The sequence below is a fragment of the Rhizophagus irregularis genome, chromosome 5, assembly GCF_026210795.1.
Source record: "Rhizophagus irregularis chromosome 5, complete sequence".
NCBI classification, from domain to species: domain Eukaryota; kingdom Fungi; phylum Glomeromycota; class Glomeromycetes; order Glomerales; family Glomeraceae; genus Rhizophagus; species Rhizophagus irregularis.
The window spans coordinates 5,294,497-5,314,009 of NC_089433.1; the positions used below are offsets into that span (position 1 = coordinate 5,294,497).

At 28.2% G+C, this 19,513-nt stretch overlaps 4 protein-coding genes across 4 annotated transcripts; all 4 read left to right on the forward strand.

Moving 5' to 3' along the window:
• The first annotated feature begins 1,349 nt into the window (after positions 1-1,349).
• Positions 1,350-2,268, forward strand: OCT59_025663 (uncharacterized protein). The gene has a single exon (XM_066140109.1). The coding sequence runs from the start codon at positions 1,808-1,810 to the stop codon at positions 2,030-2,032; it is 225 nt and encodes a 74-aa protein (XP_065992232.1). The 5' UTR covers positions 1,350-1,807; the 3' UTR covers positions 2,033-2,268.
• A 2,265-nt stretch (positions 2,269-4,533) lies between these two features.
• On the forward strand, positions 4,534-8,119 carry OCT59_025664 (uncharacterized protein; the record flags this gene model as incomplete). The annotated part of the gene is made up of 2 exons (XM_066140115.1): positions 4,534-7,705; positions 8,103-8,119. Exons 1-2 carry the CDS (start codon positions 4,621-4,623, stop codon positions 8,117-8,119), a joined length of 3,102 nt encoding a protein of 1,033 aa, XP_065992233.1. The 5' UTR covers positions 4,534-4,620.
• Positions 8,120-8,711: 592 nt separating this feature from the next.
• Positions 8,712-9,026, forward strand: OCT59_025665 (uncharacterized protein; the record flags this gene model as incomplete). Its single annotated transcript, XM_066140124.1, has 1 exon — positions 8,712-9,026. One exon carries the CDS (start codon positions 8,712-8,714, stop codon positions 9,024-9,026), a length of 315 nt encoding a protein of 104 aa, XP_065992234.1.
• A 6,436-nt stretch (positions 9,027-15,462) lies between these two features.
• On the forward strand, positions 15,463-16,611 carry OCT59_025666 (uncharacterized protein; the record flags this gene model as incomplete). Its single annotated transcript, XM_025329428.2, has 1 exon — positions 15,463-16,611. The coding sequence occupies one exon, from the start codon at positions 15,463-15,465 to the stop codon at positions 16,609-16,611; it is 1,149 nt and encodes a 382-aa protein (XP_025189618.2).
• Between the last annotated feature and the right edge of the window lie 2,902 nt (positions 16,612-19,513).

The following is a 19,513-nucleotide window of genomic DNA, read 5'->3' on the forward strand; positions in this document are numbered from 1 at the left end:
GTGATCAAAACAATAATTTATCTTATTAGGGCTTTAGGGGCTTGGAAATATGTTTTTTCATGTGAACACGTTCAATGTTTGAATTTTGAAACGTTCAAAATTTCAATATATTAAAGTTTGAGGATGATCTATTCGAGCGATTGTAGTATAAAAATAATGGTTATCCTTAATCAAATGAGTCATATGAAAATTTATTTAAAAACTTTATCGATGTGTCATATATGGTTTGGTTTGCAATGCCCGACTGATTTATCAATTGGAATATTCCCGCCAGTTTAGGATTATACTTTCATAATATTTGTTACATCAAATGTGAAATTTTTCACACAAATAAGCCTTTTTCACGGATAAAATTTGTACAGCGTTTGTACCCGATCCAAATATTACAGTATTGATTGTTTCTAATTTTGGCAATTGCATATATTTGTAGTACGAAAGTATATGTTCAAATATTTTATTTGAAGGTGCAATATACACTATTTATCGAAAGGTATAATGTAAGTATTCTTGCAATTTGTTATATATATTTTCGGTACGAAAAAAAAAACAAAAAAAAAAGAGAATTAAAGGTTAAAAATATTTTAAAAATTATTACAAAAAATGATTTTCTCATTTTATGGCAAATGGATTGATAAAAATTCTGATTATGGATACAAATCGGGGACATTGACCTTGTAAAAGGAGTAAGATAGGGATAAAAAATAACCCTTTTTTTTTGTGTCATTATCAGATATTTGACGAATTCATGTACAGCCATATGAAAAAAAATGTATCTATCGTATGATTAATTTTACAAATTTTTATGTTGTGAAATGCGGTAGTTGTTTTTTATAAACGTTCCGATACCGGGAAATTTTGCCACATTTAACAAGAAATAAAGCCACAGTTACAAAATTGTAATGTTTCTTTCAAGCGTAGATTTAATAAATTTTATATTTTTAAAAAGACATGAAAAAAAAAACGGTGGCTTAGTTGTGCCCCTGATGTTGGTACAACGCGGTTACTAAAAAAAATCATAACCGATCAGCGGCTCATAGCCACGTTATTCTTTTTTTTAAAAAAAAACGTACTGTCAAATCCAATGGGCTGAAAAAAAATGTTTTTTTTGGGGGTTGTAATTTATTTTAACGAAAAAAAAAAATTCATAGAATATTTTAATTAATGTAAGAAGTTTCTGTCATTTTTTAATAAAAAAAAAAAATTTTTTCTCATTTAATATTTATTTCAGCCACATCATCTGCGTATCACAAACAAGTGTTTTTTTTGTTGATCGTTTACCTGTTTATGGGATCATGAAATATTTTTTGTTCAAATATAAAAGGAACCTGAGATCAGGGTATTTGTAAATTGTAATTCTATAAAAAAAATTCTTTCTTTTAATTAACTAGAAAGGGAGATTTAAAGAATACCAACGAATTATTTGTCCATTTTTACCCTTTTTTTGAACAAACTACAAAAATTGGGTTCTTTTTTTTTATTAATAACCTATCAAAAATTAAAAATTAATTTTAAAAATTTATGAGCCTATGAATATCAATCAGGCTCGAAAACCAAGATGGCTGAAATGCAACAAATGTAACGATAGAAGATATCAGAAAATTTTTCGTGAATTATATCTTTTCTGACAAAATTGATATGATCGCGAGAACTCATTACGTATTGCACAAATATATTCTAATGCCGTGGATTTTCTTAAAACGGCCCAGATTTTATGGAAGAAAAATCATGAATCTCTAAAAGTTCTAATTCAAATTTATAAAATTTCGATCAAAGATTATATGGATTTTTGGATTACGCACGAAGATTAATGATTCAATTTGGAATTAAGACCGAAATTGAAGTAACTAGTTGGGGACGCATTGTGAATATTATTACAAAAGTTTATAAAAAGAAACTTCGCGATGTAACAAAATCTGTGATGGAAGCAGTAATTCCAATTAAAAGACATTATAGAAAATTATTCAAACAAGAATTTTTATTGAGGCCCATAGTAGAGTCCATGGAAACTAATGGATTTATTAGGACCTTGTGACTAGTTCAAACGGTAATTATAATCTTGATCAAGATTTAATTGATTTATGGTGTATAATTGGGGGTATTATTTATTTCAGCTAGGATCATAGTTATTTTGGGAATTTTTTTTTATTTTTTTTATTTTTTTATTTCTTAAATATCTTTTTTTTAAATATTTCTCCATTAAAAATATTTTAAATAGATTCTTAAAAAGTTTTTTAAATAAATTTTATAAATTTTTTAAATAAATTTCTTAAATATTTTTTTTATTTTTTAAATTATAATTATGATCAAGATTTAATTGATTTATGGTGACCTTATGACCGATACGAACTTATAATAGCTAGTTATTTTGCAATTTTTTTTTTCAAAAAAAAAGAAAAAAAATAAGAAATAAAAGAAGGGAATTTTTTATTTTTTAAATATTTATATCTTATCAAAATTATAAAGTTCGCGACCATAATTAAACTCTGTTCAATAATGCCAGCCTCTAACGTAGTCCAACGTAGGTTAGATGATAATAACTATACGTAAGGGTTTTTGACAACACTAACACTAAATCTCCTACTAATTATATTCATATGATTTTCCAAATTGGTAAAAATCTCAGGTCATAAAATTCAAAGCATAACATGATGCAACATATAATATGGAAAAAAATTTTTTTACAAATTTTTCAAAAATTTTAAATAAATACTAACCGGTGTAAGTCCGGAGCGAAAAGCGATTTCACTGGTGATGATCACGTGGCGGACAGAGAAATTCACGTGATCATTTTTTTTCCATAGCTGATAGTGCGTAATTGTCCACTTTCAATTTATGATCGGAATTTATATTGCCTTTGTTCGTTCACTGCTATGGTGACTAGTTCTCCATTAGTCAGTCCATTCCAACGAAGGGTGGGTCTGCTTGTTAGATTTTGTGCATTTAGTTTAGATCAATATTCTTTATGTCTAGTTTCTATGCATAATGTTTTCGTATCTTTCTGACTTTCTTAAGTAAAAATAAAATAAATAAAAAAATTTATGATCGGAATGTCGATCATAGACCCGGGTATTTTAGTCAATAAATAAATAATAATCTATTTCAATTTTCAAAAATAATATTACTTCCTGAAATTCATTTCGGTATTTCATCATACATTTATGTCGAACGTTTATCCCTAACCCGTATGATGACAGTTCACGGCGCTACTCAATGTTGATATTTAAATTACCATTAATTACTTTACTATTATTATCTGGTAATTAACATTACTATACTAAATTTTGGATCACCTCCGCGGCTCCGCCATAATAAAAGCTTTTCACAATTTTTTCCCAATCTTGTTCACAAATTTTACGTCTAACTGTTTCAAACGCATAAACCAAAGAACCATCTTTCTCCTAATCGTATCAAACTTGCTTAAAATGGCTTCTAATTTCTTCAAGAGATATGTGATCGGTTTGAAGTTTCAGATTGGCTAGCCACGCTCAGCTGATCAGTTTCAATTTTTCATCAATGGAAGCATTAATTGTGCTGCCAAAGTTATTACAGCAGAATGGCCTAAATTTTAATATTTTTTTTTTATGTGATATCTGGGATTTATTAATATTATTTCATAATATAATAAAATTTAATACAAATATTTAATGTATACAATGTCGGAAAGTAACGTCCGATTTGAAATTGAAGTCAAACACAAATATTTATATTTTTTTTTTCATTAGTCTACACATTAATAAAAAAATCTATATTTAATTTTCTTTTTAATACTGCATCAAATTTTCATAACGCCAGAGCAGTAGCTTTCTTTCTATATATTATTAATGTTTTTCTCTTGTTTTGAGAAGTAAAAAAACGAAAAATGGAAATAAATGACTCAATTAGACGTCACTTTTAACGTGACTGAATACGTATAATTCCGTATCATAGGAATTTTCAAAAATAAAAACATATAACATGGATAACCTCAACAATAATATTAGTTATAAACTAACTGAATCACAGGAAGCTTAGATATTAATTTTAAATAAAAAATTATTATTTAATTAATTTCCTATTATTTTATGATTTAATTTAGATTATTTCTATTCTGTAAGAATGGTTACAGTTTCTTTTTATTAGTGATTAGTCTGTGAAGAGTTTTAGTTGTTTCAAAAATTGTAAATTTAAAAAAAAATGAAATTATTTTCTTCGACACGAATAGTCACGTGATCGGCATTTCGTAATTTATTGGCTGATCGACGTCGATCATCACGTGAAATTAAACCAATAAACAGATTTTTATCTATGCTACTTTAAGTATAAGCAGGATAACATTCTCTTTTAGAATATGTTGTTTACAATATGTATACTGGAAATTTTAGGGCTTCCTTTAACTCTACAAAAACAAACAATTTATAGTTATTGATATTCTGATTTATTTTAAACATGATGATTATATGGTTGGGCTAAATGGCCGATCTGTATATCGGAAAAAATATGGCCCGAAATAAATAACTTATATATTCTGCTTTTGGTTAAATAATCCTTTTTAGTAACTCAATGACGCATTAAATAAAAAAAATTGTCAAAAAATTTCGTCTAAAAAAATTTCACCTAAAGAAAATAAAATTTTCCAACTAAATGGATAAAGATACTGATATAGTAAACACCAAAAATTGTTTCTATTGCAATAAACCTTTTACTGAAGAATTACAGTGTGAAGAATGTATTAATTCTTTAGAAAAATTAGCAGAAAATGGTAATAGAATGGCAATGTTGAATTTAGCCAATAGCTATAAAAGTGGAGTAGGAACAGAGAAGAATTTAGAAAAAGCCTTTTATTGGTATCAAAAAGCAGCAGAAAATGGTATTAAAGAAGCAATGTTTTATTTAGCCATATGTTATAAAAATGGAGAAGGAACAGAAAAGAATTTAGAAAAAGCCTTTTATTGGTATCAAAAAGCAGCGGAAGATGGACATGAAGGTGCAATGAATGATTTAGCCATATGTTATAAAAATGGAGAAGGAACAGAAAAGAATTTAGAAAAAGCCTTTTATTGGTATCAAAAAGCAGCAGAAAATGGGCTTGAAATTGCAATGAACAATTTAGCCATACGCTATGAAAATGGAGAAGGAACAGAAAAGAATTTAGAAAAAACCATTTATTGGTATCATGCAATGAATAATTTAGCCACATGTTATTTTTATGGAGTAGGAACAGAAAAGAATTTAGAAAAAGCCTTTTATTGGTATCAAAAAGCAGCAGAAAATGGGTATAAAAGAGCAATGTTTAATTTAGCCCCATGTTATTTTTATGGAGTAGGAACAGAAAAGAATTTAGAAAAAGCCTTTTATTGGTATCAAAAAGCAGCGGAAGATGGACATGAAGGTGCAATGAATGATTTAGCCATATGTTATAAAAATGGAGAAGGAACAGAAAAGAATTTAGAAAAAGCCTTTTATTGGTATCAAAAAGCAGCAGAAAATGGGAATGGAGGTGCAATGGATAATTTAGCCACATGTTATTTTTATGGAGAAGGAACAGAAAAGAATTTAGAAAAGGCCTTTTATTGGTATCAAAAAGCAGCAGAAAATGGGCATGAAGGTGCAATGAATAATTTAGCCACATGTTATTTTAATGGAAAAGGAACAGAAAAGGATTTAGAAAAAGCCTTTTATTGGTATCAAAAAGCAGCAGAAAATGGAGATGAAGGTGCAATGTTTTATTTAGCCATATGTTATAAAAATGGAGAAGGAACAGAAAAGAATTTAGAAAAAGCCTTTTATTGGTATCAAAAAGCAGCAGAAAATGGGTATAAAAGAGCAATGTTTAATTTAGCTTCATGTTATTTTTATGAAGTAGGAACAGAAAAGAATTCAGAAAAAGCCTTTTATTGGTATCAAAAAGCAGCAGAAAATGGACATGAAGGTGCAATGAATAATTTAGCCATATGTTATAAAAATGGAGTAGGAACAGAAAAAAATTTAGAAAACTCCTTTTATTGGTGTCAAAAAGTAGCAGAAAATGGCTATACTGTTGCAATGTTTAATTTAGCCATATGTTATAAAAATGGAGAAGGAACAGAAAAGAATTTAGAAAAAACCTTATATTGGTATCAAAAAGCAGCAGAAAATGGACATGAAGATGCAATGTTTAATTTAGCCATATGTTATGAAAATGGAGAAGGAACAGAAAAGAATTTAGAAAAAGCCTTATATTGGTATCAAAAAGCAGCAGAAAATGGGGATAAAGTTGCAATGAATAATTTAGCCACATGTTATAAAAATGAAGAAGAAACAGAAAAGAATTTAGAAAAAGCCTTTTATTGGTATCAAAAAGCGGCAGAAAATGGTGTAAAAGTAGCAATGAATAATCTAGCCTCATGTTATAAAAATGGAGAAGGAACAGAAAAGAATTTAGAAAAAGCTTTTTATTGGTATCAAAAAGCAGCAGAAAATGGGCTTGAAATTGCAATGAACAATTTAGCCATATGCTATGAAAATGGAGAAGGAACAGAAAAGAATTTAGAAAAAGCCTTTTATTGGTATCAAAAAGCAGCAGAAAATGGAAATGAATATGCAATGAATAATTTAGCCATATGTTATAAAAATGGACAAGGGACAGAAAAGAATTTAGAAACTGCCTTTTATTATTTTCAAAAAGCAGCAGAAAATGAGTATAAAGATGCAATGAATGATTTAGCCATATTTTATTTTTATGGAGAAGGAACAGAAAAGAATTTAGAAAAAGCCTTTTATTGGTATCAAAAAGCGGCAGAAAATGGTGTAGAAGTAGCAATGTTTAATTTAGCCATGTGCTATAAAAATGGAGAAGGAATAGAAAAGAATTTAGCAAAAGCTTTTTATTGGTATCAAAAAGCAGCAGAAAATGGGCATGAAGGTGCAATGAATAATTTAGCCATGTGCTATAAAAATGGAGAAGGAACAGAAAAGAATTTAGAAAAAGCCTTTTATTGGTTTCAAAAAGCGGCAGAAAATGGGCATGAAGGTGCAATGAATAATTTAGCCATATGTTATAAAAATGGAGAAGGAATAGAAAAGAATTTAGAAAAAGCCTTTTATTGGTATCAAAAAGCGGCAGAAAATGGGTATGAAAGTGCAATGTTTAATTTAGCCATATGTTATCTTTATGGAGAAGGAACAGAAAAGAATTTAGAAAAAGTCTTTTATTGGTATCAAAAAGCAGCAGTAAATGGACATAAAGTTGCAATGCATAATTTAGCTATATTTTATAAAAATGGAGAAGGTACAAAAAAGGATCTAGAGAAATCTTTTTATTGGTATCAAAAAGCAGCAGAAAATGGGCTTGAATATGCAATGAATAATTTAGCCATATGTTATAAATATGGAGAAGGAACAGAAAAGAATTTAGAAAACGCCTTTTATTGGTATCAAAAAGCAGCAGAAAATGGGGGTGAATATGCAATGTATAACTTAGCCACATTTTATAAAAATGGAGAAGGAACAGAAAAGAATTTAGAAAACGCCTTTTGTTGGTATCAAAAAGCAGCAGAAAATGGGCATAAAGATGCAATGAATAGTTTAGCTATATTTTACGAAAATGGAGAAGGTACAAAAAAGGATCTAGAGAAAGCCTTTTATTGGCATCAAAAAATGATAGAAAGTAATGAAATAGGTTCTAAAAATGAAGTTGAATGTGATGAATGTAAACAACCATATATTGATCACCAGTGGTGCCAACAATGTAATACTAAACGTTTTCAACAAGATTTTTCCAAGTGGACAAGTAAAAATAAATTTATTGATAAATTTATTCAAGATGCACAACTAAGTGCTAAAAGTAGTTATGAGCTTTTAGAATGGATACCTTATAATAACTTGACAAAAATTAACTATTATGATAAAGGAGGATTTAGTGAAATTCATAAAGCTATCTGGTTGGATGGACCTGTTTATGGTTGGAATGCTGACAAACAACAATGGAATAGACAAACAGACTATGAGGTCATTCTTAAAACACTTAATAATTCATCAAGTTTAAATAGTAAATTTCTAGATGAGGTATAGTATTTTTATGTTTAATAATGATTTTATTTTCTTCGTAAAAATGAAAGTTTTGATAATTTTTTATATTTATATAGTGGAAATATCATTATAATTGTCAGAAACAATCATTTTCAAAATTCATTCAATTTTTTGGGATTACTCAAGATCCAAATAATTTAAATTATATAATAGTAATGAGTTATGCAAAAAAAGGAAGTTTAAGAAAATGTTTATCTAATATAATTAAATTTAAGTGGCAAGACAAGTTGCAATTATTGAAAAAAATTATACTAGGACTTAAAATAATTCATGAGTCAAATTTAGCTCATGGTGATTTTCATGATGGCAATATATTAATGTCAAATGATTACAATGAGTTATTTATTATTGATTTAGGATTGTGTAAACCTGTAAGTGAATTACAAGATTCTGATAATGAAATTTATGGAGTTCTGCCTTATATGGCGCCTGAAATATTAAGAAGATATTCCTATACTCCAGCAAGTGATATTTATAGTTTTTCAATGATAATGTGGGAATTTACATCAGGTCATCCTCCATTTAATTATGAAGAACATGACCAAAACCTTGTCTTAGATATTTGTGAAGGAAAACGTCCTGGAATTATAAAAAACACTCCAAAATGTTATATAGATTTAATGAAAAAATGTTGGGATTCAAATCCTTCCAATAGACCAACCATAATGATGCTTGAAAATGTTATATCTGAATGGATTAGATGTATGAATGAATATTATAGATTAAATAGTGATGGAAATCATAGATATGAAGTACCTAATATTTATGATCAATTAAAAAATGATTTGATGGAATTTGTAAAAGCAAACAGAGCTTTAATACAAGAACAAGTAAATACTTCTATCATATATTCTCATCCACAAGCATATTATGCAAGTCGCAAACTTACTGAAATTTTGAATCAAAAAAGTTTTGAATACATTACTGAAATTTCAGATCAAGAGAAAACTCAATGTTATGAATGTATAATTGAAAATTAATGATTATATTGATTATTCTTTATTTAGTGGATTATTTATCAATTAAAGTGCCATTCATTATAATGACATCTTGGTAAACTGATGTATACTAAAATGACAAAACTATTAAGAACAAATTCCATTATTTAAATTTGCTCGTTATAATGACATTATTATGAATATTACTATATAATAACTGTGACATGAAATTTTGATAAACTAATTTTTACAAAGCCACAATCAAGCTTGATATAATAATGACATCATGAATATAATGATAGTCGTCAGTCATTATAGAAATGTATTAAAGTTTATACAACAGCAGGATGAAAATTTGAAATTGATGACAAATTAATGAATGGTTTAAAAAAATTACAAAAAAAAAATATATAATATAAAATATAATAATAAAGTAGTATCAGCAAAACAGACTAGTTTTTTCACTAATTAATTCTTAGTAGCTTTATTAATTATACTAGTATATTGCTAATAGCTATATGGTTTATAAATTTTAAATAGTCTTTTTAATTATGATCAAACCCCAAAATATAGTTCCATGTTTGCAAAAAGAAGAAGTTTTTGCTATAACATGACATAAGGTATAAATAAATATTTTAATTTGCATTGATAGTTTTTCCTTATATGAAACGAACAAATCACATGCTAATGCAAAATAATTATATGATAGTAAAAATAAAATAGCTTATATATGTATATGAAAGGCGTCTACATAATAACTAATATAAATACATTATTCAATATCTGAATTGACATAATGCAAAACTCACAGTCATGTAATCATATAACTTAGAATTGGGAATTTTTAAAACAACTTCCATTTTTTTTAAAATTCTGTAATTTAATATTTGTTACAAGATAAATTTTTACCCTTAAGTAATAGGAACGAGATAGTGGACCACTTGGTAGCTACTAACGGAAAGTTATCTCGTTACATTACAACACTGACCTCAGAGAAAGCTGTTTTATTACATTATGAACCTTTCAACTGACAATAACTGGTTCCTTTTAATAAATGATACACTTTATTTAGGAACAATTTATTCGTCTGATAATACTACTACCATTACACTTGAAAAATTTAGTAATCACAATAATGATGACCCTTACAACTCATATTTAATAAAGAGGAAGACCTTGAGAAACTACAGTTTGTTACTATACAACACCAAAAATATAAACTCACAGCTACAGGCACCCATGTCATACAGTATTCCCTAACTGCTGGACACACTACAATTATATATTATAATCCCAGCCCTTTCCAAAAGTCAAAAGAAAAACTTCGAAGAAAACAAAAGACCATACAACCATATCCTAAGAGGATCTAGGCTCGTTATATATTCCAAGCATTCATTACGTTACACCAAGTTGGCTTAATTGAAAAAAATTTAATGCGCAAAAAATATAATAAAGAAATAAATAAATGTTATATCATGAATATAAAATAATAAATAGATATTATACCATAACAATTTAAGCGCTTCAAAAGTTGGATAAAATTTCTTGAGTCCTTTCACCATAGAATCTCCATATAAGCTGGTATTAATAATTTTTTGAGAAGCGACTTCCAGGCGCTATGTTCGCCTTATCTAAAAGTCAGAAAACTTTGATCTCCAACCTAGAAAATTAATAGTAATTTTTCTTGGAATTATATACAGAATAGGGTTATAATATCATAAAACAGTTAACACGCAAAATTTGATACTCACAGTATAAATAAAGCCGATTTACAGTATATTGCTTTTATACTCTTTGTGAAGATATCAATTGTACTGTACGTAGAGTCCTAAAAAAGTTGGATCAAAACATTAGTAATCCGACTGTTGCATAGAGTTATTAGTCAATTATTGATCTTGAACTTACAGTATGTATTCTCTTTTTTTATCAGAAAACACGATTTTTCCAACTTACAATTCGTCATATGCTGAAATCAAGTACGTTTGTTTTAGTCAAATACTCAACCCATTTTTGAACAATATGGGAGAAACTATAAAAAAAAAAGAAAAGTTCTAAGTATTGTTAAAAAACAAAATACTAATTTATTACTTCCATGGTAGGAGTCATGGCAGTTATATGATGGCTTAATTGAAAAAAACATGAGGCGCATAACGGCATAAGTATAATAAAGTAATAATAATTTTCATAAACTGGTATTAATTTTTTGAGAAGCAACTTCCAGGCGTTATGTTCAATTTCTTGCATGAAAAATCAGAAAACTTTGACTTCTAACCTAGATGATCAATCTGAAGGCTCAAGAATTTTTTCTTAGAATAGTTAACACACAAATTTGATACTCACAGTGTACACTTGTGAAAAATTTTATAAGTGTTTTTTATGTTCTTTGCAGAAATAGTATAACCATTAACTAGAAAAAAAGAAAAAAGATAAATGCGTGATATATAATGTTCTTAAAATAATTTTCAAATTAATTATTTACCAAATATTTATTCCTTTTAAAATTGAAATTTCTTCATTCTACCAGTGATTGTAAATTTCTGCATTTACCTATTATGAGAAAGAAAAATTATTAATAGTGTGCTAAATTTTTATTTAATCATAAAGAAGACATAGCCAATTCCTCCTTTAGAATTAGCAGACTTTACTAATAACAAAGTAGGATGTTATCTGCTTGAGTTGGTTATCAAGTGAACAAAAGAAATAAAAAAAGAAAAAAAAAGAAAAAAAAGGGAATAAAAAAAATAAAAATAAAAATAAAATAAAATAAAAAAAGCAGGTAATTTCATAGGAATTACCCACTTTGCTCACCCTTACCCAACTCAAACAAATAAATCCAGTACCCTCCTAAGTAAAATTTGTGAACTCCCCGACTCAATGAGTTATCCGTTCTAATTTTGACTTAGGAAGTTACTCACTTTGCAAATAAAAAAATACACACCTCTTTTAAAGTCTCCTAACCATTTTACACACGTCTAGTAAACTGACAATACTCCATTTAGAGAGCTTTCGTCTGTTGCCTAGTGTTTCAATGCTGTAACTGGTAAATAATTGCCCATAAATTTTTGATCAGATTTAAGTCAAGGCTGTTGGATGGCCACTCTAACACTACTGAAACATTTTCCTTAAGAAAGACGGCTGGTATGCTTGGGATCATTGTCTTGTTGGAAGCACCAATGACCACCAAGCATTGTACGAAGAATTTCCACAATCCACATAAAAATTTGGCATTCATAATTTGTTTAAAACAAAATAATTTTGTTTTTCCTTTCATGCAGAAACTACCTCATGCCATAATCTTCGTACGATCTTTAGGCATACACCGAACTGGTCTTTCTCCTTTATACCATCATTCAACAGTGTTTCTAAAGATTTGAAAAGAAGTTTTATCGTAAAATCAGTTTTGTCTCATCAGTTATTAATATGTTTTTTTGCCTACTTCACATGCTTTACCTTGTGTATTTCGGTCAGTATAGGGTTGCGTTAGGCAGTCTTTTTACATAACTTGAAAGATGCCTTCCAACGGTTCTATACGATACTTCTACACCTATATTTTCTCCAAAGTTCTTGTGGAAAGAGACGTATCATGCCTTACATATTGACCAAGTACATGGGAGACATTTGCGGTAATCTTTTTGGGTCTCCAGCATGCTTTATAGTCCCATTTTCTTTTAATTTTTTTATATTATCGTAAATAGTGGACTTTGGGATGTTTGTTAACCTATGTAATACCGTTATTCCATAAATGTAATAGACTTCACGAGACGTTTTTAAGACATTACGATAGGAATTTTCTTGCGAAAGGAAAGGTGTAGGTAAACACAAAGGTTGTTACTGTAAACGTAAAACACAACCATATTATTTATTATTTGTTATGTTCGGATTTTTGGAAAGAACGTTCCGAAAAAATGGTATTTTTTTTTTTGTTAGAGAAAACTGATGGTATATATATATTTTGAAAGTATATATATACTTGTTTACAAGTAAAAAAATCGCGACTCGCGACTCGTGAGTAAAAAATGATCGTATCTCATGATTCTGCAATTGATGATGTGCGGAGCTTGTATATCGCGCCTATCAATATTATCGATGTATAGTATCAGTATTTAATAAATATATTTAAAAACTCTCATAATATATTAAGTGGCTTAGTGATTAAAATAGTATAATTTTATGTCCGACATGATTATTTTAAATAATTGAGACATATTGTGATATTGTGGGAATAGGTGTGGGAATACAGTGATGGAAAAAAGATGATGTCAAAATCATTGTACTACATCACTTGAAATAATAAATCGGCAAAATCATCTAAATTTTTTGATTTACAATTTTTTATATAGAATTATTTAAACACTAAGAATAGAGTAACGTCCCTTAGTTTGTAATTTGAATAATATCATTTTATTAACACTTTAAATAAATTATATATTATTATACAGTTGATTATTCATAAAAATTTATTTATTGCAATGTAACGACTAGTGAGTAACGAGTAGTACCTTGAATTGAGAACCAAAATTAAAGTCGTTCAAATTCACAAAGATCTTAAATTTAGACGAAATCCGAATAACAATAAATGAATTAAATGTCATTAAGTCATGTCTTGGTATCATTTTTTTCATATCTAATCATAAGAAGCCAATTTACTTTTTCACCAAATTAATGAAGAAAAATACAATATTAAATCAATGCGAAAATTATTTATTCCAATAAATATAATGTAATAATTTTAAATATATATATCATGAAAAATAACCTTTAGCATTATACAAGTATAGTATAAAATATGATTATAAAGATAAGATCATTACTGGAAGATGTAATTATTACGTGTAACAAAATGGTAAAAATGATAAGCGGAATTATTTATTAATTTATTTACTATGATATGATAAAAAAAAAAGTATTATGAAAGCTATTGAAAAAAAAATTACCATATGAAAGTTTACGAAATATAATTTTAAAAATCGATGCGTAAACGAGGTCAATGTAGAAGAAGAAAGAAATAATATGTATAATGAAAGGATAGAATATATAGTTAGAATAATTAGTTCCAATAGTTATCAATTACGCAAAACAAATAAGCTTAGTGTGTGTTATTAAATAGTTAAATAAATTAATACGTTTGGAATTCCGAGCGTTTTAGGATTGTTTCAAAAACCCTTTTCTTAAAAATTCTAACTTTATAAAGCTACTAGAAAAAACAAATATGTTTAGGTTGAGTTTATGTTTTTATGCAAACTCACGTCGATTTTCTTTTTACAGATCGTCTTTATGCGCAGTAACTGCATATAACGCCGACGACGATTGTTGTTTGTTGAGAAGTACCCCAAAAAACTATTGATGATTGTGCATATATCATCATATTATCTCGTGTTGAACAATTTTAACCTAATTAGTTAGTGTAATAATTTAATGTTAAACCTTTATAGGTAAAATACTAGAGTGCCACACAGACTAATTTATGAGCGACATTGAAATGTACTACAAATAATACTCGATTGGTAATAGTTTATTCATTATTTTTTTATATAGAACATATTGTTAAACTACCATCCAACCTGCTTCGCATTTCAGCGATATTTCAATAATATGTTATACCGATAATTAATTTATATAAGCTTTTGTACAATATTGTTATAATATTGATCAGCTAAAAAACATCAGTCAATATAGTCTAAATAATCTTACTGGCTGAACGATAAGTCATTCGAATAATAGCAATTTAAGTAACGATTATTGATTTAACCATTTTATAATGGACAATAAAATAATAAATAGTAATATGAAAATTTTTTTTTTTAAGTTGGATCAAACTCAAATTGAAAAGTAAAACCGAAAGATTGTTCTAAAAGAAACCAAGCGGCGTTTTCATCAAATTAGTTCAACAATAATTATCATCTACAATTCGGTATCTACCGATTTAAAAGTTATTATCTTCAAATGGTGCAGTCAATTCTGCCAAACTTGGTTTCATGCTTTATCAGGTGTTATGCATTTTTCTATTGGCGTTTATATGACTAATCATGCAATCTCTACAAGATTTAAATATAGACCATTTCGAAACTTCCATTTTTTTAGAAATTACATTCCAAATTTAGTATTTATTAATAGCGATTTAAAATGGATAATAAGTTGCTAGTCGTTCAATTAATATATTGTAATCCAAACAAACAATTTTTGTATGGGCTGAAACATTTTACTTGAAACATTTATTTGTTCGCAAATGTTGTGCGTAACAAGATAATTGATAAAAATAATATATAAATTATATAAATGAACCTACAGTATCTCATTTCAAAATTATTTTATTTGATTCTAAGATTCTAGGACAAATAACAATATATTTTAACGGTTATCTATCTTATTCACTAACGTTCCGATTTTTTTAACTTATTTTTTGCGAAACTATTACTTTAAACAAAAACGTTTTCTAACGTTTTTTTATATTGTAATTTCGTCTATGAATCAAAGAAATATGATGAATAATTTTACTGATAACGTACCGATTTCTCAAGCTATTCAAATGAATGAATGTAAATTCTTTCATTATACACCAGAAGATAATAATTTCTATCATATAACTTGTCAAATTATTTTACGAGGTTCTGTCTTAGATGATCATGATTACGATCATGGATTTTGTTATCATGGCTCTACAATAAATTATTATGTTAAGTGCAAATTATTTTCACATCCTTTGATCATAAAAGTATTGAATAAAGAAATATACGGGATGGATATTGACATGAATAACTTTGAACGAAAAAAATCATTGTCTTTGGATCAAATTTTAAATCTAGAACGAGACTTGAAACAAATTCTTCCATTTTATCTTATGCAAAATCATATTCCTAAAAGTGAAGCAATAAGGATGGATTCTAATATAAATATGAATCAGATGAATGATAATCAAAACAATTTTGGCAACGGAAATGGATTTTATCAAAATGGCATCGTAGACTATATTTACAATGTCACTCAACCACGGCAACTAATTGATTTCAACAATATCTCGCCTAAAAGAGAAATGAGACCAGGCTTCAATAGAAATTCAGATTCATTGTATAGAAATATTGGAAATAACATAATGGCGACACCGATGAATGACAATCAAAATAATGTTAATGAAGTTGGAGGTTACATTCAAAATGTTATTCATCCGCAACAACAAGTTGATTTCAATAATGTGTCACCAGCTGAGAGAGAAATGAGACCAGTACATAATAATAATAGAAATACAAACATATCTCATGAGAATATTAAGGATAATTTGATGACAACACAAGTGACTTCAATAATGGATAATCAAAAAAATTGCTTACCTTATCAAAATGAAGTTGAAGATACTCAACAAACTGATCTCAATAATTTTCCACAATGTCAAATCCCTGAAAGAGGGACGATGTCAGATTATAATTCACTTCAGAATGATGTATTAGCATATGATGTTTCAACTACTGATAATCATCGAGATACTCGCATCGCATCTCCACAGCCTGGTGAGAATATAACGACACGAGATATTCCGATAACAGCCGTTGATCGAAATTATGATGATATAAATGGTATGCCATCCAATGATAACCACGATATAAATATTAACTCATCCGTAACAACAGATTGATTTCCGATGAATACCGAAATTTTATCAAGAAATTAGTTTTCTCAACTCGTTTTACAAATTCTTCGTAAACATTTTTAAAAATTTATATTTAAAATTGGCAAAATCCGTGAACATTTAAAAAAAATTCGACTTATACTTTAAAATTGGAAAAAATTTCACAACAATTTAAAAAAAATTCGATTTATACTTTTAAATTGGCAAAATCTTCACTTAAAAATTCGTTCTAAACTGTATAAAATTTATGAATGTTACAATCGGTTTTATAGTTTATAGCAAATAATTAATTATGATGATTCCTAAAAGGATTAAGCAATAAGAAAATAGAAAATGCGACTGAAAAATATTATTTTCAAATTTATGTTAAGAAATTAAATAAGAAATTAAATAATATCAACACTTAAGTTTTTATAATCGCTATCATTAAAAAGTTTATTATGAAAATAAATTCGTACTATATCTGTAGCAAAATAATAATACCGCAATATACATATATAATGCTTTATGCTTTGAAATTTCAATATCATTCTTTTAATTTAAGTACGTATTACTGTAATACAAGCATATGATTTACTATTCTAATTCTTTTATAAAGTAGTGTAATAACATTTTTCTAGGTTTATATCGTGATAAATATTATATAATTATTATATAATATTTATCACGATATAAATCTAGCAAAATGTTATTACGCGTTGTCAATCATCAAAACTACAGTGTGTTGCAAAAAAAACCGGAATTTTATTCACATGACATAAATCGGACTTACGTACCCAATTTGTATCCGATTTGGAAAATCTAAAATGGAAAATCGACATGACGATCATGACCATAAATCCCGACCTAATTCGTAAATAATATATTTATGTTTTTCCGAGCTACTGCGCCGCAAAATGACAGTTTCAAAGAAAGAAAGGCAGCGACAAACAATTTTACAATTGTGGAGTGAGGGTATGCGTAAAGGGACTGAAATACACAAGATTACACGCATCCCACTCTCCACTATATATGATAATATTAAAAAGTTAAAAGAGGATAACATAGTAAACCGAAAAAAGGGAAGTGGTCGCCCAAGGAAAATTACCGGCAAATTTTCCAGGTCCCTTGGACAAAGTATCCGAAGAGATACATCAGTTCCAACGAGGACTTTGGCCAAAAAATTGGGCCAAATGGGCCTTGAAGTATCCCACTCGACAGTTTCAAGGCACTTAACTGTCCATGGCTATAAAAAATCACTTCCAAGGGCGACCCCAATGCTTACTGCTGCGCATAAGCAAAAATGTATCGAATGGGCGCAGCAGCACATTAATGATAATTGGAACACAACACTTTTTTCGGATGAAACAGCCTTCCAACTCTTCCGGAACACTGTGAAGCGTTGGCATAAGAAAATTCGGCCAATACGCCCCATGCCAAAAGACAGAACAAAGATTTTTGCATGGGGCGGATTTTGCGTAACGGGCAAAACAAGTTTGTTTTGCTTCCGTCGAATAATGAATGCTGAATTTTATGTTGAGATCCTTGAAAATCATATTCCGGAGATTGATGCAATGCTCGGTGATGATTGGCGGCTCCAGCAAGACAATGACCCGAAGCATACTAGCCGTCTTGCTAAAGAATTCCTCCAAAACAATGTCCCGGAAGTCATGGATTGGCCCTCAAATAGTCCTGACTTAAATCCGATAGAAAATTTATGGGCTATTGTTAAGGGGAATGTGGAGCGCCGAATGCCAAAAAATCTCAATGAATTGGAGAGTTTTATGGCAGAGGAATGGTCGGCAATTCCGGATACCATGATAAAGAATCTCGCCGGTTCAATGAAACGACGTTGCGAGCTAATTATCGAAAATAATGGAGAACGAATCTCCTATTAAATTATATTAATAGAAAGAGCTGGTTTCTAGCTCTTAAATAAAAAAAAATTTACTATGTTTTTATATTCTCAATGTGAAGTTATGGCCGTTTACTTTATTCCGGTTTTTTTTGCAACACACTGTATATATGGTATCATATGAAAATTTACTATTGAAGATTTTTTTGTAATCCCAATATAGTTTGAATTATTAGTATGGTTTATTCCGGCATTTTTTTCGAAATTTACATTACGTTGCAGATTTTTTATAAATTTATTATTTGTAAATTAGCAAATATTTGAATGGCTTTTCTTTTGAGCTTGAATTTCACGTGCTCTTTTCAAGTGACGGGCTTGTTTTATTACAAAATTGCTATAAAATCATATCACGTGATAAAGTCAATTACGAAATTTTATTATTAAAAATTATTGATAATAATGTATTGATTTTACCCAAATAGTATATATTTATAATAATATAAGCTACTTTAATGCAAAATATTTATTTGCAGTAATTTTATGAAGATTACCACTATTACCATTAAGTTTTCAGTAAACAAAGAAATATGTGAATCGTGTGATGTTGCACAAAGGTTGATCAGTAGACAATATTAAAGTTTAATGTTGCACAACTAATTTTGTAAATAAATTTTTTTTTCCCTTTTACGCACCGTTTAAATAAAATTCAAATAAATGACTATATTATTGACGTCATGTCTACCATTCGAAGAGAATTAGTTTATCAAGCAACCAATAGAGCAAGGTCATTGCTTGATTATAACATTTACAAGGGACTCCATAACCAATATGAATTTATAAAACAAACAATTCTTACTGATAGCTCTCTTACGGAAGATGAAAAAACTGAAGCAATAAGATTAACTACTAAAGATTATGACCGAAATAAAATTCTTTTTAATGAAGGAATAAGAAGAATTTGTGAAAATTGCAACAAAGAATGTTTAGCTACATTATATTGCGAATATTGTGTTCAAGATTATTTAAAAGAAAGATTTTCAAATTAGACATCTGGAAATAATGATATTGATAAAT

Excerpts from the sequence above, each read along its gene's own strand:
- OCT59_025663 (XM_066140109.1), top strand. The coding sequence starts at position 1,808 with ATGATTCAATTTGGAATTAAGACCGAAATTGAAGTAACTAGTTGGGGA.